The 17,245-nt window shown below is 46.1% G+C and overlaps 1 protein-coding gene across 5 annotated transcripts in view; it reads right to left on the bottom strand.

Annotated features, from left to right (window-relative positions):
* LOC119965988 (mitochondrial calcium uniporter regulator 1-like) overlaps window positions 1-17,245 on the bottom strand; it is a 77,970-nt gene extending 60,725 nt beyond the window's left edge. For 3 of the 5 annotated variants that reach the window (XM_038797083.1, XM_038797084.1, XM_038797085.1), the window contains exons 1-2: window positions 16,933-17,245; window positions 9,657-9,776 (exon numbers count right to left, since the gene is read on the bottom strand). In XM_038797083.1, the coding sequence (XP_038653011.1) occupies window positions 9,657-9,776; window positions 16,933-17,203 (391 nt within the window). In that variant the 5' untranslated portion in view covers window positions 17,204-17,245. Of the gene's footprint in view, window positions 1-4,428; window positions 4,579-9,656; window positions 9,777-16,932 lie in introns of those variants that run through there. The other 2 variants (XM_038797082.1, XM_038797086.1) reach the window with 2 other exon arrangements.

Genomic DNA, 17,245 nt, shown 5'->3' with positions numbered 1-17,245 from the left:
TAATCCAAAAACAAAATATAATCCACTCCCTCGCAGAGTATGGATGACCACAATAGTCAGTACATTATTCTCTGTGGTTCACTAGAGAACACTGGTTATTTTGGTGATTATTTATGCCCCCAATTGGGATGCCCTGAGCTTCATAAACTCCCTGGTGAATGCTCTTCCTGATTTAGACTCACATCAGTTGTTTCTGGGAGGAGATTTATACTGTGACTTGGACCCGAAAATGGACCGCTCCATGTCCAAATCCCGCCCCCAAACTGGGATGTCTAGGGCATTGACCTCTTTCATGGACAGTATTGGAAGGGTTGGCCTGTGGCGTTTTCTGCATCCAAACAGTAAACAATCTTTTTTTGCATATTCATCACGCCTACTCCCGAATTGATTTTTTTGTAGACGACAAATTCCATCTCCTCTCAGCGAGAACAGCTGAATACTCGGCACTTGTCATCTCAGACCATGCCTCTCATTGTGCTGAATTTTGCTTTGACTTTGGCCCTCCTGAGCGCTTGCCCTGGAGATTAGACACCACATTACTATTGTCTGATGACAAATTTTCTGAGCAATTGTCTGCTGCTATAGGAGACTTTATCAAACTCAACAAAACCGAGTCAATTTCTCCGTCAACACTATGGGAAATCCTAAACGCTGTCATAAGAGATAAAGGGGGAAATTATCTCACATGAAGCTAACATTGTGAAAAAGGAAAGCGAGGAACGACAAGGGTTGGTTGGAGGTTGACCGCCGATATTCTTCTGCTCCAATGCTGGAATTACTCATGCACAGAAAAACTTGCAACTGCTTTTCGAAATGATCTCCATGAACAAAGCGATGCATCAGTTGCAACATTCTAGGGGCACTTTCTATGAACATGGGGAGCAGGTGGGCCATATTCTTACCCGTAAACTCAAGAAGCAAGCAGCCTCCCAAAAAGATGTCTCAGATTTGTAGCAAAGAAAGTAATCTAGTCTCAGCCCCTCTCCAGGTTAATGAGGCTTTAGTGCTTTCTTTTTTCTTTATTCGTTTTCAAGGGATGTGGGCGTTGCTGGCTGTGTCAGCATTTATTGTCCAGCCCCGAGGGCACACAAGAGACAACCACTTTGCTGTGGAATGGAGAACATGTAGGCCAGACCAGGTTAAGGATGGCAGACTTCCTTCCCGAAAGGACATTAGTGAACCAGATAGTCAGATACTTCAGACATGATGAGGTTTCTAGATGGTATACACATCCCGACCATTGAGGGAGGCAGGAAACGTGAACTGGAATCCCCCTCAAGCCCAGATGAAATACAGAAACGTATTGGTCGGCTGCAGTCTGGCGAAGCCTCCGGTCCCAATGATTTCCCGCCCTAATTTTATAAGAGGTACTCAGAGCAACTAATACCTTTCATTTTGACATGCTCAATGATTCACTATCTAGGGGATCATTATCCCCATCCTCAGCCCAAGCCACAATCTCAGTGCTTCTGAAAGAGGGCAAGGACCCAATGAAGTGTGGGTCATACCGACCCATTTCACTCCTCAACGCTGATGTTACTGGCAAATGTCTTGGCAACCCGGATGGAGCCATATCTTCCAGATATAATTTTGGAGGACCATTCAGGTTTTATCAAAGGTAGATAGTTATCGGCCAATGCCCGAAGTCTCTTGAACATGGTCATTTCCCCCTCATCTGCTCTGGAACCTGAAGTTATGGGGGGCGATTCTCCGCACTCACGACGGTGCGGAGAATAGCGGGGGTCGTAAATTTTTACGGCCACGCTAGTCTGACGCCCTCCCGCTATTCCCCCCCCCCCCGCTATCCCCCCCCCCCCCCCCCCAACGCCCGCCTCCCGACACGAATTCCTGCCCGCCGTTTTTTTACGGCGAGCAGCGATTCTCAGCTGGCCGATGGGCCGAAGTCCAAGCCCTTTACGACCGTTTTTAGGAACGTCAAACACACCTGGTCTGACCGTTCGTAAAAACGGCTGTAAAGTTCGGATCTTGGGAACTATGGCACCGATTGGCACGGCCGTACCACGGCCGTGCCAAAGGTGCCATGGGCCCGCGATCGGGTACTTACCCCGCGCACTCTTTGTCCTTCCGCTGCCCCGCTGATTCCATTCGCGGGGCGGCTGAGGGGCATCCCGGCCCGCGCATGCGCGATGACGTCATCCGCACATGCGCGGGTTGGAGTCTTCCAATCTGCGCATGTGCGGCTGACGTCTTGTGACGCGTCAGCCGTCGCAAACTCTGGCAAGCGGGCTTAACGAAATTCGTTAAGCCCGCGATGCCGGAGTTCACGGCCGCGGCATGCTAGCCCCGACCGGGGACCAGAATCGGTTCCCGGTCGGGGGGGCGGAGGCTGGTGTCAAACCCGCCCGTTTTTGACGCCAGCCTCACGATTTCTCCCGGTTTGGGAGAATCTCGCCCATGGTATCTTTGGATGCATGAAAAGCATTTGATCGGAAGGAGCGGAACTATGAGATCTTGGATAGATACGGTTTTGGCTCCAAACTCTCCCCCTGTGCTCGTTTGATGTACATTTCCCCAAAAGCCAACATCCGCACAAATAGGAGCTCCTCTGAATACTTTCCATTAGGCAGGGGCACCAGACAGGGCTGCCCCTTTCTCCACTGTTCTTCACCATGGCCATTGAACCTCTGCCGATAACGTTGTTGTTGTCAGAGGGATGGAAGGGAATACACAGAAAGGGGGAGAAGCACCAGATCTATAATAATAATAATCTTTATTATCACAAGTAGGTAACACTGCAATGAAGTTATTGTGAAAAGCCCCTAGTCGCCACATTCTGACGCATGCTTAGGCACACGGAGGGAGAATATAGAATGTTGAAATTACCTTACAGTACGTCTTTTGGGACATGTGGGAGGAAACCGGAGCAGCCGGAGGAAACCCACGCAGACACAGGGACAACGTGCAGACTCCACACGGACAGTGACCCAAGCCGGCAATCGAACCTGGGACCCTGGAGCCGTGAAGCAACAGTCCTCGAACAGCGATTGCTGTGGCGGTCGATGGTACATTTTTGTTTCCCTACTCGAGAAGTGTTTGCCCTGCATGTGTCTTAGCGCGTTTCCCCCAGTCAGTTCTAACTTAATTAGTACTTCAAGTGTTGTCAGTCTGTTGTCCGTGTAGAAATCTCTGTCAATATCCTCTCTCCCCCTCCCCTCCCCGGCTCCACCTTTTGAAGGTGACGACCATTATGGCTGGCGCGAACCTGAGGTTATTGCAGATGGAGGCTTTAATGGACGTTTTGGTTAATCTGAAGTGCTGTCACAGTCGGGTCCATGTCCGAGTTCTGCAATCATCATTGGGCTCGTTGAGTGTTTGTTCGGTGAGGATGGGAGCCAGGGCCTAGAGGGAGGTCCGCGGGCAGGAACCCTCTTCCATTCGCACCTACTCAGCTTCTGTCTCCTTCTTCCACCCCTTTACCCTTTCTGCAGTTACAGCCTCGTGGGAATATTGGAGGTTTGGGAAGGCTAGGCCCCCCCATGGTTCCCGTTCTCTGCAGTACCTTTTTGGGAAACCTAGGGTTTTTCAAGTTCCATCTTAATCGGGAAACCGTTGATCCGGACTGTGACGTGGATAGGCACGACCTGTGGTGCTGAAATGCCATAACGGCGATGGGCCTCCTCTGACTCGTCATCGGCGAAATGCGTCCGTGTTCTGGGGCAGTCATTGGTATGGTGGCAGCAGGTGGGTGAGGTTTCCTACTGGCACCTGTCCCATCGCCTCCCTTTGGCACTGGCACATTCATTCCGTTTGTCAGGAATCTCTGGTGTACGGGGTACATGGCAACCATCGGCAGGAAATTGGTGCTGTCGGTCCTGGTCTCCAGGAGTGCGCCCCCATCGGCGGGAGTCAGATTGTTCCGCCCAGGAGAGGGGTGCTCCACGCCCTGCTGGGCATCCGAGTTCAGGACAGCTATCCATCAGAGCAACTGGACACCGTGTTCTGCGCCCTCATGGGACCTGCTATCCCGGTTGCTTTTTTCAGGTCCAGATCAGTTTCACTGAACAAACGTTCTTGGGTCGTCCCGTCTGAGTTCGCAAACCCACCGGTCTTGAAGTCCTTCTGATAACACTGGCCTGAACTCGCAGAACACGGAGTTTGGGCAATTGGCTCAGGAATGCCGTTATAGGTTCACCTCAGTGTTGAGAAGCCGTGTGGAAATGAAAACGGTAAACAATTAATGGCGGTTTCAGGTCGAAATGGTTGCCGACCAGCACAACAAGCTCCAGGAACTGGCAGTCGTTGGGTGAGTCGGGATAAACTTTTCATAATGCTCTAAGTCTCTGCGCCGCAAGGAGGGTCAGCGTCTGTCTGTCGTCCCCAACATTGTTGTTCAGACAAAAAAATAGATAATTCATTCTATGTACTGGGTCCAATTCCCAGTCTCGCCGTCGAACGTCTCAAGCTTACCAATTAGTGGCACGTCTGCCGCCTGAGTGGAGGCCATCTGAGGCCTAATCGAAGTGGACCCGGTCCAAAGGAAATGGCGCATCCTCAACCTCCACTTGACCCTCGTCGCCAGTGTCAAGTCTCAGGCAAGCAACCACTCAGAATCGACGTCTGGAGAAACATTTGGTTTTATTCAGGTTACCATACACGTCTCCTACTCCCCGAAGGGTCTCCCGCACCCAGCCCAAACCTACGTAGAGGCATTTATATCCCAGCAGTCCTGGGAAAAGGGGGTTAGCCCCGCCCCCTCATCTGGGTAGATCGTATTCAGGTGAGGCCACAGGGACTTGGGTGTTGCAGATCCCTGGGCCTCCTGTCAGGTTATAGCACCAATGGATACAAATGATCGTTTGGCACAATTTAAAGAAGAGTTGAGAAGCTCGTCTCCTAGCCAATATTTACCTCTCAAGGAACATAGAACATACAGTGCAGAAGGAGGCCATTCGAGTCTGCACCAAACCACTTAAGCCCTCACTTCCACCCTATCCCCGTAACCCAACAACCCCTCCTAAACTTTTTGGTCACTAAGGGCAATTTATCATGGCCAATGCACCCACATTTTAAAAAAATATTCAGTCATTGGTTGCCCAGTTTTCTTCTATTACACAGTGACTTTATCTCAAAAATGTGCTTCATCATAAAGTGCCTGGGGACTTCCTGAGTTCATGTAAAATTTCTTTTGATACAGCAAAACTTATTAAATTTACCATTTAGTCTTGTGACTAACCAAAGAACTGAAAACAGTTTGGTATTTCAAATGATTAGATAACAGATCTCTTCCACCCTTTATATTTTAACTATAATATATATCTCTATCAAGACAAAGATATGGTAATGCAAATTAACCTAAAAACTGATCTACAATGATATAAATACAGGAAATATTATAGGATCCCTAGGGAAGTACACCAACTTGAGTTTCAGGCATGGGAATACTGAACCAGTGACTGACTGGTCAAATGCCTCTAAATATTGGCCCAGATTTTGTAATCAGTGGCAAAGCCAAGGCACTTAATTCGGAAAAAGCTGTTCACAAAGATCTAGCGATCTGTCGTGGATTTCTTCGTTCCTGATGCCAGCTGGAATCTGCCGCCAAGTCAAATGCATCTCCAGATATCCACCAGAAGTGATGTCAGCAAACAAGGTGTCAGAAATAGGGCCTTTAGAATTCTTATGAAATTGGTGGCCACCTTGACAGAGATAACATTTTCACAAACTGTCCATAAATGTATTGAGAGCTCCTGATTCAAGCGTCCATGTTCCTATGATATCCTTTTACCTATAAGGTGTCTGGTAAGGGTTAGCAATTGGCCCTCAACAGGAGGTAAATAAAAAAGTTACCTCAAGCTAAAGGGCAAGTGGGAGATGACCACCCTGATATAGAATCATAAATTTTTTACAGGAAAGGAGGAGACTAGCCAGCCTATCATGCCTGCACCAGTCAAAGAGTGAGCTACCCACATCTTGGATACCTGTCCTATATTTATTGCTTAGAAGGGTTCCAACAAGTAATTGACAGAGGGCAAAATATCAGTCCCTATAAATAAAGTATATTAATGGAATTCAGAGATGGAGGCAGTCCTGGTCAGACAGCTGTCTTCTTCAGATGGAGGAAGACCAGGGAAGAAGATGGAGGAAGACTAGGGAAGATGGAGGAAGACTGTGGGAAGGACTTCCTAACACTTGGATACTGAGCAGAAGGCTGCCACTACAACCCACAGAGACCAACACACTCTGCTCCATCCGTCCATTCCTACTCCTGGATCAGTAAACAGCTCTCACCTGTCATAGGTCTTATGCTTTGCTTTATTTAGCTCATACATCATATCTAAACTGTTGCTTCTTAACTAACTTTGTAAATTACCTCAATCACCTATCTGTGGTAATCTGTAACTCTCAAACCCGTTTTCTCAGTCAGACTCTCTTACCAGCCATCACTAGCATATGCCAATGCCTTTGAGATTCCTGGTTCCACTTAAGGAGTACTCACACGTTCAACCACATGTTTGAGGACTGTTCGTCCTCGAACTTCAAGCCAGTGATATCTCGACCACAATGAATCCCACTTCTAATATCAGTTTAAGCTTTAAGGTTTGTGTCTTACTAAAGCAGACAGAAAACCAGGAAGTAAAATCAATATCGGTCCTTAACTGGGACATACGCATGGTAGAAGCTAAAATAAAGGAAAAGACCTTAAAAAAAATTATATTGCTTCTTGGCCTTTTGGCTAAGATCGAGCGCGAGGTCACATGTAATGCCTGGATCTGGTATGCCCTTCTTGTGGGGACCATGGGTTGTATTCAATTTGAATTTTTCTTTTGGAGCAGGCAATGAGATGGATTAGGGGTTTGCCCCTGTCCCCTCTATGCTCTTGCTTTGTAACTCTGATAAATAAATTTTAAAAAATAAATTGAGGTTTTTTAGCAGTGACTAAGAATATGGTACATTATTAGAAACAGCATTCAACAAGATACAAGTACTTTTACAATGGGACTAAGAATGTAAATATGGAGGTTTTGCCGGTTTAATAATTTCAAATTGATTGCAGTCTGGGGCAGGGGGGGGGGGAAATCACATCAATGCTTCCTCTGGAGATGTGCAATCAGATTTCCATGTTTAACTGTGCACATGTAGAATCCAGAAGCTACTTCAGTTTCAGAGGATTAATGGGTGGCAGTGGCTAGCACTGCTGTCTCACAGCGCCAGGGACCTGGGTTCAATTCCAACCTTGGGTGACTGTGTGTAGTTTGCACATTCTCCCCGTGTCACCATGGATTTCCTTCAGGTGCTCAAGTTTCCTCCCACAGTCCAAAGAGGTGCAGGTTAGGTGGATTGGCCATGCTAAATTGCTTGTGTCCAGGGATGTGCAGGTTAGATGGGTTACAGGGATAGGGCGGGGAGTGGTCCTTCTTCTTACAGAGGGTATGTGCAGACTGCATGGGCCAAATGGCCTCCTTCTGAACTGTACAGATTCTATGATTCTAATGATGATCTTGCTGTCCTACACCTGTAAAATCCAGACCATTACTCTACTGTACCATTATATTAAAGCATCCCTCAGTTTAAGCCCACTGAGCTAAATCGCTGGCTTTTAAAGCAGACCAAGGCAGGCCAGCAGCATGGATCAATTCCCGTACCAGCCTCCCCAAATAGGCGCCGGAATGTGGCGACTAGGGGCTTTTCACAGTAATTTCATTGAAGCCTACTCGTGACAATAAGCGATTTTCATTTCATTTCATATAGCTAGACTTCCAGAAGGTGTTTGAGAAGGCGCCGCATAAAAGATTGAACCAAAAGGTGAGATCACAGGGGGTTGGGGTAGAATATTAGATTGGATTGAGGATTGGCTGACTGACGGGAAGCAGAGTGTTGGGTTAAATAAGCCCTTCTCTGGCTGGCAAACTGTAACTAGTGGGGTGCCGCAGGGTTCAATTCTCTGACCTCAACTGTTTACAATCAATATAAATGATCTACAAGCAGGGACAGAGTGTAACATAGCAAAATTTGCGGATGATACTAAAATAGATCGGAAAGCAGGCAGTGAAGAGGAGATACAGATTTTACAGACAGATATTTTAGGGCAGCACGATAGCACAAGTGGATAGCACAGTGGCTTCACAGTGCCAGGGTCCCAGGTTCGATTTCCCGCTGGGTCACTGCCTGTGCGGAGTCTGCATGTTCTCCCCGTGTCTGTGGGTTTCCCCCGGGTGCTCCAGTTTCCTCCCACATTCCAAAGACGTGCAGGTTAGGCGGATTGGCCATGATAAATTGCCCTTAGAGACCAAAAAGGTTAGGAGGGGTTATTGGGTTACGGGGTTAGAGTGGAAGTGAGGGCTTGAGTGGGTCGGTGCAGACTCGATGGGCCGAATGGCCTCCTTCTGCACTGTATGTTCTATATCGATAGGCTAGGAGATTGGGCCAAAATTCAGCAGATGGAGTTTAATGCGGATAAGTATGAGGTTATCCATTTTGGCCGGAAAAAAGAGTCAGGCAAATTATCTAAATGGAAAGCAGATTCAAAATGCATTTGGGCAGAGGATCTGGGTGTCTTTGTTCATGAATCGCAGAATGTCAGTCTGTGACTCTGGGCAGAGTCTGCACGTTCTCCCTGATCTGCGTGGGTTTCCTCCCACTAGTCCCGAAAGATGTGCTCTTAGGTAATTTGGACATTCTGAATTCTCCCTCTGTGTACCCGAACAGGCGCTGGAATGTGGCAACTAGGGGCTTTTCACAGTAACTTCATTTCAATGTAACCCTACTTGTGACAATAAAGATTATATAGGTACAAAATGTAATAAGAAAGGCAAATGGAATGTCAGCGTTTATTGCAAAAGGCCTGGAGTATAAAAGTAAGAGAAAAGTGTTGTTGCAATTGTATAGGATGCTGGTGAGACCACATCTGGAGTATTGCATTGAGTTTAGGGTTATTTGAGGAAGGATGTGGTGCATTGGAAGCAGTTCAGGGGAGGTTCACCAGATTGAATCGGGGGGTGAAAGGGTTGACTTGACGTATGAAGAGGGATTAAACAATTTGGGCTTATACTCGTTGGAGTTTAGAAGGACGAGAGGGGATCGAGGTATATAAAATACTAAAAGGGATTGATGAAGTAAATGTAGTTGAATGTTCCCCTTGTGGGGCAATCTAGAATAAGAGGTCACAGATATAGGTTGAGAGGCGGTAAATTTAAAACTGAGATGAGGAGGCACTACTTCTTGCAGACGGTGGTGAATTTGTGGAACTCGCTGCCCCATAGTGCGATGGAGTCCGAATCTTTAAATGGTTTCAAGAGGGAGATAAATATATTTCACACAAAAAACGGGTTAAAGGAATATGTAGGGAGGTGGCTTTGAAACCAGAAAGAGATCAGCCATGATCTGATTGAATGGAGGAGCAGGCTCAAAAGGCTGAATTACCTACTTCTGCTCCTAATTCCTGTTATTCATAGTAGGTTGGAAACTTGATTTCTAGGTGGAATAGCAATTTTTCTTCCCTCCAAATGTTCACAGATTCAAATTCTAGGATTGCTAGTTATTTATGAACACCCAGAATTTTCTCGTCTTTGCAATCAATCTAAATCACTCAGATCAGTTCACTCCTCCAGACCAATTGATTTAGAAAATACAATGGTAAAATAGAAAATAAAATCAAGGCACTTTCAATAGGAAAATACGCACAAAGTTATACTTACCATATTCTTCCAGTTGTCGTACCATTGCGTGAGTATCAAAATAGAACTTCCGACCTTCCAATGGAGGTAGATCCACTTTCTTAGAGCTATACTGCAAAGATGCTGCAGACGCACATAACTCTAAAAGAAAATGTATACAAACTTTAGAAAGAGAAAAACTGCTATTGACTTTTGAGGTAGGAAAGCAGAGGACAGGAAGGAAGGGGACCCCTAGAAAATATTGAAGTCAAATAACATCACCACAAAGAAACTAAATATTTTCATGAAATCTAGCTCCCGAATTGACTATTCTGTTCATTAAACTGGATCATAAAGTGAAACCCAACAACAGGTGGCAACAGATATTAAAATGTTGCCCACAAGAGAGAAGTTGTGGGGATTAAAAGTACTTTTATATGTATTATGTTGACCTGTTAGAAAAATGGAAAATCTATTTTCTTATTTGTTCAGAAGCACGAGGCCTCGACTAGCACAAGTCAATGTCACCAACAGAGGGCATTCCATGTGCATTTCACAAAAGCTTTGCAATTTCAGACAATCTCAAGTTGATTCTGTGCCCTGTGAACCACTTTGCAAGTTGGATATTCTGCCTTCCCAGTGTGATTTTTGCTCGTGGCATGGCCTCAGTTAAGCTATTGTGCCAGTTGCAGTCCCTATTTTTCCTGTGGACCTTATCAATATGCACCCCGTGAATGCATTGTGCAACAACAGCTGTTCAAGGGGAGAGATGGCAATGTGAAAAATATTTTTACTGAGTCTACATTAAATTTATAAATGTATCGCCTCATCCATCTTTTCTTTTAAGCATTAAGCATCAGTTTAGTTCAACTTAGCAGCATTCAGTCAGTTTCAAGGTCACATTTCACGAATATCATCTCTGATGACACTTCATTGTAGGACTGAGGGACGTATACCTTTTCAGCACTCTACCATTGATGCCAAGCTCTCAGCTGCCTAAGCTCCATACGCTGGAATTCTCCTTCACTTCCCTCTGTTCCTGAAAACTTACCTCGTTAACCAAACTTTTAGTCACCTATCCTAACATCTCATTGTTCAATGCCAAACTTCCACAAAGATGATAAACTGTCATCTATAACTGTAATCAATTTTCAATGCAGCTTTTAAAAAATGTTTACAGGACAATTGTCACAAGATGGTTTCCACTTATTCGGTTGTAAAACAATCTTTTTCTTCTTTAATATGCGCTTCTCTTTTCTCATGTCCTTTCTACAATACCTAGTGCAGCTTGCAGCTGGAAGTTTAACGGGACATCCATCAACATGTTTTTATTTCAAAATTTACTACTCATTTTTCTCATCCCAAGTTCCAAATTAATCAGAAGGGTTCTCATGTCACAAAACTTTCAGATATGAGACATCTGTTCCAAATCCAGTCACAAGGGCTGAATGATCAATTTATCAGCATTGAATAGCTAAACTGTCTTCTTACTAACATGGAGCTTCTTTTTCAGGAGCAGGCCTACAGCATTAGTTGAGATATAGGAAACAGTGACACAAAAGTGTTATTTACTGACTAAGTTTTTATTGAAAGGCTGTTTGTTGATGGGCACAATACTTGACATTTTTAAATAGGCAGACAAAAACATTTTGTCAAATGGTCTGTGGGCAATAACAAAGCCCAGTCAATTCCATTCTATTTGCATTATTCATGGTTTGTTCTTGTGAATTTATTAGGCCCAGTGACCAGGAAGACAGTGTTTGCTGCATGCAGTTCTAGTGTTTCTCCATCATGTGAAACAGTGAGCCAAACATACAGCACTGGGGCCTGTAGACAAAATGGCATCATACAACTTTCTTTCACTTGAAATCAAAATGGAAAATCCTGGACAGGCTCAGTACAAAGAACAATACAGCACAGGAACAGGCCCTTCGGCCCTCCAAGCCAGTACCGGTCACGAATCACCCTTGGCCAAAACCCTCAGCACTTCCTAGTGCCATATCGCTCTTTCCCATCCTATCCATGCATTTGTCGAGATGCCTTTTGAACGCCGTTAAAGTATCTACTTCCATAGCCTCTCCTTGTAACACGTTCCACGCACTTACCACCCTTTGTGTAAAAAAAAAAGCTGCCTTGCACATCTCCTCTAAACTTTGTCCCATGGACCTTAAACCTATGCCACCTGGTGACTGACCCCTCCATCCTGGGAAAGAGTGCCCTCCCATCCACTCTATCCATGCCCCATATAATTTGTAGACCTCCATCAGGCCACTCCCCAATGTCCGTCATTCTAATGAAAACAGTCCGAGTCTATTCAGCCTCTCTGCATAGCTAATACCCTCCAGACATCCTACTAAACCTCCTCAGCACCCTCTCTTAAAACCTCCACATCCTTCTGGTAGTGTGGCAATCAGAATTGTGCGCAATATTCCAAGTGCAGCCGTACCAAGGTTCTATACAAGTGTAGCATGACTTGTCAGTTTTTATACTCAATGCCCCATCCAATGAAGGCAAGCATTCCTTATGCTTTCTTGACTACCTTGCCCACTTGAGTTGCCACTTTCAAAGATCTGTGGACCGACACGCCCAGATCTCTTTGACTTTCCATATTCCTAAGAGTTTTACCATTTACAGTATATTTCTCCGCTGTTATACCTACCATTTGCAACTCCATTTGCTATTTCTCTGAAAATGAAATGAAAATCGCTTATTGTCACGAGTAGGCTTCAATTAAGTTACTGTGAAAAGCCCCTAGTCGCCACATTCCGGCGCCTGTCCGGGGAGGCTGGTATGAGAATCGAACCGTGCTGCTGGCCTGCCTTGGTCTGCTTTAAAAGCCAGCGATTTAGCCCAGTGAGCTAAACCAGCCCCTTCTCTGCCCAAGTCTCCAACCTATGTCCTGCTGTATCCTCCGACAATCTTCAACACTATCTGCCACTCCACCAACCTTGGTGTCATCCACAAACTTACTAATCAGACCAGCTCATTTTCCTCCAACTCGTTTATGTTTACAGTACTACCTATTTTTTTAAAACCGAAGAACACCGACCTGAAGGAAACGTCAGAAGGAACCCAGTTCTCACCAGGATACAATCTGCTCAGGCCATAGACGGAAATGGGCACGGATTTTTTAATTCAAAGTAACAAAAAATAAAAGCCCCACGGTTAGCTCTATCCTCAATCTCAACGAGGTCTTAACTGACCCTATCCAACTCCACCCCCGCCATTCACCCATCACCCCAACCTGGCTCCACTCATCTTCATGATAAACAAGACATGGGGTGTTAAAAAAACACTCCTCCCAAAACACAAGGATTATAACACACAAAGACAAAAAGGATTAAAACTGTGCACAAACCACATTTCACATAATCGACTCAATATGATTTTTGCTAGAACAGGATAACAGACGACACTCGCCTCGTTCTCACATACCACACACTGTTGCAGGAGAAAAGGCAACAATAAACAAACAACAACATAATCACAAGGGAGTAACATTCAGGATTATTGAGAATTGCAGGATAATAACACCATCTATGTTGCTGGAGAAGGCAGACGTCAAGACAGGATCAACAAACACACCTCAGGATCTCTCATGGATTCCAATGAATGAAGCACCTTCACTTCTACCATTCCGCTGCTCCGGTGCCCAAGCAACTCACAACCTAGGTCCCAGCTAGAGGGTATGACTCGACCCGCTCGGCCACCTCCAACCTCTCACAACGAGCAGAGGATAGAATAATATAGGGCCAGTGGTCAGGGCCTGACGGTCAGATATTCTGCGCTCCATCAAACCGGATGCATCCAGCCTCCAAATCAAGGTTACTAAAGCATGGCAGCCACTCTTCAAACTAAATAGGGAACTCTCCCCCCATTTCTCGCCAGGGACTGGGCTCACGCAAACACCTTGACATTTGGTCATTCTAGTAGCCCTCCTTTGAAACAGCTCCTCTGGCTTCTGTTTTGAAGGAAGTAAACTGGACACAATGCTCCAGACGGCGCCTAACCAGGATCTTGTCGAAGGACATCATACATGAGCAAAATACTGAAAATCTGGAACTTCATAGTAATACAGCGAGTCACTTTTCGCTCGCCATCACTTTTACATACGTGCATGGGGAGATCTTGTGATCTCTTTTTTGATCAAACAGCGACTTTTTGTTTTTAAAAAGAGGGGGTCAGTGGCATTTCTGGCACCAGGAGAATGTAAAGGGAGGTGCGAAGGGAAGCGACTTGGCGAATCTTTGTCACTGCCGCTAGAGAGAGCTCCCAAGTTTGTTGGGCAGCACATTTAGAGCTTTCAACTCCTCGCACACTTACATAAATACATGCATTTAATTTTTTGTGGGAGCATGGTCTTTTCTTTTGGCTCCCTTAAGTTGACGCTGCTAAGCATTCCTCAGAAATCAGTTGGGCTGAGGAATGGAGGTGGGGAGGGGGAGAGAAAGAGTAGGTCTGGCAGCATTTGCGGCCGTTAATATTTTGGGCTAGGTGAACCTTCTATAGACCTGAAACGCGTTAACTCTGTTTCTCTCGGGCAGCACGGTGCCGCAGTGGGTTAGCCCTGTTGCCTCACAGCGCCGAGGTCCCAGGTTCGATCCCGGCTCTGGGTCACTGTCTGTGTGGAGTTTGCACATTCTCCCCGTGTTTGCGTGGGTTTCGCCCTCACAACCCAAAAGATGTGCAGAGTAGGTGGATTGGCCATGCTAAATTGCCCCTTAATTGGAAAAAATTAATTGGGTACTCTAAATTTATTTAAGAAAAAAAAAAAACTCTGTTTCTCTCCACATATTCTGCCAGAACTGCTGTGTTCATCCAACATTTTCTGTTTGTATTTCAGATGTCCAGCATCGCAGTATTTTGCTTTTATTAATTTCACTTGAATTACTAGGTAAATAACTGCAAACGCTGTGCTCAGAAATACCGTTACAAAGTAATTCCTTGGGGTGAGTGTGACTGCCCTTGACATCAAGGCAACATTCGACCGAGTATGGTATCAAGGAGCCCTGACAAAACTGGAGTCAATGGGAATCAGGGGGAAAACTCTCCGCTGATTGCAGTCGCATCTGGCACATAGGAAGATGGTTGTGGTGGTTGAAGGTCAATCATCTCGGCTCCAGGATATCACTGCAGGAGTACTTCAGAACAGTGTTTGAGGCACAACCATCTTCAGCTACTTCATCAATGGCCTCCCGTCTATCATAAGGTCAGAAGTCGGGATGTTCGCAGATGACTGCACAATGTTCAGCGCCATTCGCAGGTCGTCAGATAATAAAGCAGTTCATGTCCAAATACAGCAAGACCTGGACAATATCCTGGTTTGGGTTGACAAGTGGCAAGTGCCAGGCATTGACCATGTCCTACAAGAGAAGATCTAACCATCGCCCCATGACCTTCAAATGGCATTACCATCGCTGAATCCCCCACAATCAACATCCTTGGGGTTATCATTGATCAGAAACTGAACTACCATTGATCAGAAACTGAACTGAACTAGCCATATAAATTCTGTGGCTACCAGAACAGGTCAAAGGCAAGGAATCATACGGCAAGTAACTCACCTCCTGACCCCCCCCCCCCCCCTCCCCCTCCCCCTCCCCTCCCCAAAACCTGTCTGCCGTCTTAAAGGCACAAGTTAGAAGTGCAATGGAATACTCTCCACTTGCCTGGATGCAACTCCAAAAACACAAGAAGCTCGACACCATCCAGAACAAAGCAGCCCGCTTGATTGCTACCCCTTCCACAAGCATTCAATCCCACCATCACTGCCAACAGGGGCTGCTATGTGTACCATCTACAAGATGCACTGCAGGAAATTACCAAGGATCCTTGGGCAGCAACTTCCAAACCCACAAAGACCACTACCATCTAGAAGGACAGGAGCAGCAGATATCTGGGAACCCTGCCACCTGGAGGTTCCCCTCCAAGTCACCTGCCACCCCCCCCCCCCCCCCCCCCCCCCCAAAACCTGGAAATATAGAACTTTTCCTTCACTGTCACTGGGTGAAAAACCTGGAACTTTATCCCAAACAGCACTGCGGGTGTACTTATACCCGAGGGATTGTAACCGTTCAAGGCAGCAGCTCACCACAAAGGAAGGGCAATAAATGATCAATAAATGATGCCCTAACCAGCGATGCTCACATCTCGTAAATTAAGTTTTAAAATATATTTCTATCGGAAATCTTCAGACAACATACAACAGGCATGAGGGTTAAATATCGGTATGAGAAATAATATCAGTGAGATGAGACTATATTTTCTTCCTAATATAAGTTTTCTAGGTAAAAATCAGACTTCCCAAGGTTTCCTGGAACCGATACTTTGTCTGACCATCTATGTCTCACAGCCCTCTGACTAGCCCACTTTGCCCCCTCTCTCTGTTAAACAATACAATGGAGAAAAAGTGGGATGAACACTGAAGGATAAACACATTTCCATTTGAAGACTTTCCGGCAGGCTGGGCATAGCAGAGTGCCTAGTGCACATGCTCACGGCGATATTGCATTGGCAGCAGACAGTGGGTCAGGATCGATTGTTTGCTGAGCATGCGGCTTAGCACGTAGAACATATAAATTAATGGGAAAATGTCATCTTTATACCTGATCCAAAGGCTCTTGTGCTACAAAGACAAACAAATGATAGACACCTGCTTCAGGGAAATGCACGACTGAATGAAGATTAATAAATTAAATAGTAGTTTGTCAGCTAGGAGTGGCAGGGAACATTCTGGCTCATACCCATGTCTGACCACTTGGTGAGACAACATGCAAGGGAACTCTCAAATACAAGGCAGCCACAAGGAAAAACATTTACTTCAACATTGTCTGGCCACAAGGTAACTTCGACAGCTTTACCATTAGTTTCTTGCTGTAGCACATGGCAATCCATGGCAGTGTTTAAACATCAAGTAATGCCTATCTCCTGAAAATCATTGAAATGTGATCGATCCTCACTGTCAATTTCTGCCTGCCCTGCACCAACCTGAAATTTAAAGGATGACAATCCAGATTCTCATACATTTCGCCCTGCAAAAATTATTTTACCAACTTCAACTTGGACTTTAACCTTTCAAATGCTGCTAGTCACGTTGGCTATTGAAAGCATCTCCACCTTTGTGCTTTGGCTGGACCTTAAAATGAATATGTCACAGCTGTCTCCCAAATCATCTGGTGATATAAATGAAAACTGGAAGCGGAAGGGAACCCCCAGAAATGCGGTGTCTTCACCCTGCATGTGCGATGCATTCAGGCAGGATGACAGAGCCATTGGGAAAGGTGGGGTGTCAGATACCAGCCGTCACACACCAGCTCACCTCTCCTGAGCAGACTCTGGCCCGGGGCCGGGTCCAAGTTCACCCTGCGGCCGAGCACCAGCAACCATCCCCGCTCCGGCTCTCCCGCTGAGCGCGCTGCGCCGAGGCCAGGAGGGCCACCACCATCGCCTCTCCGAGCACTGAAATGAGCGAGCCATCGACAGGACGGTGAGGCAGCGGGGCCCAGCGTGGTGGCGACGGCCGCCTGAAGCCGAGCGATGAAACCTCTCCTCCAGCCGGCTCGCAGACACCGGGTCCCGGTCGCTGACATCACCCACAAACCCCTCTGACGTCACCGCGCCGCAAGCCATGC

This window comes from Scyliorhinus canicula, chromosome 5 (genome assembly GCF_902713615.1).
Source record: "Scyliorhinus canicula chromosome 5, sScyCan1.1, whole genome shotgun sequence".
NCBI lineage: Eukaryota > Metazoa > Chordata > Chondrichthyes > Carcharhiniformes > Scyliorhinidae > Scyliorhinus > Scyliorhinus canicula.
The sequence above is the reverse complement of the archived record's forward strand: the minus strand, read 5'-3'. Positions and strand labels throughout refer to the sequence as shown.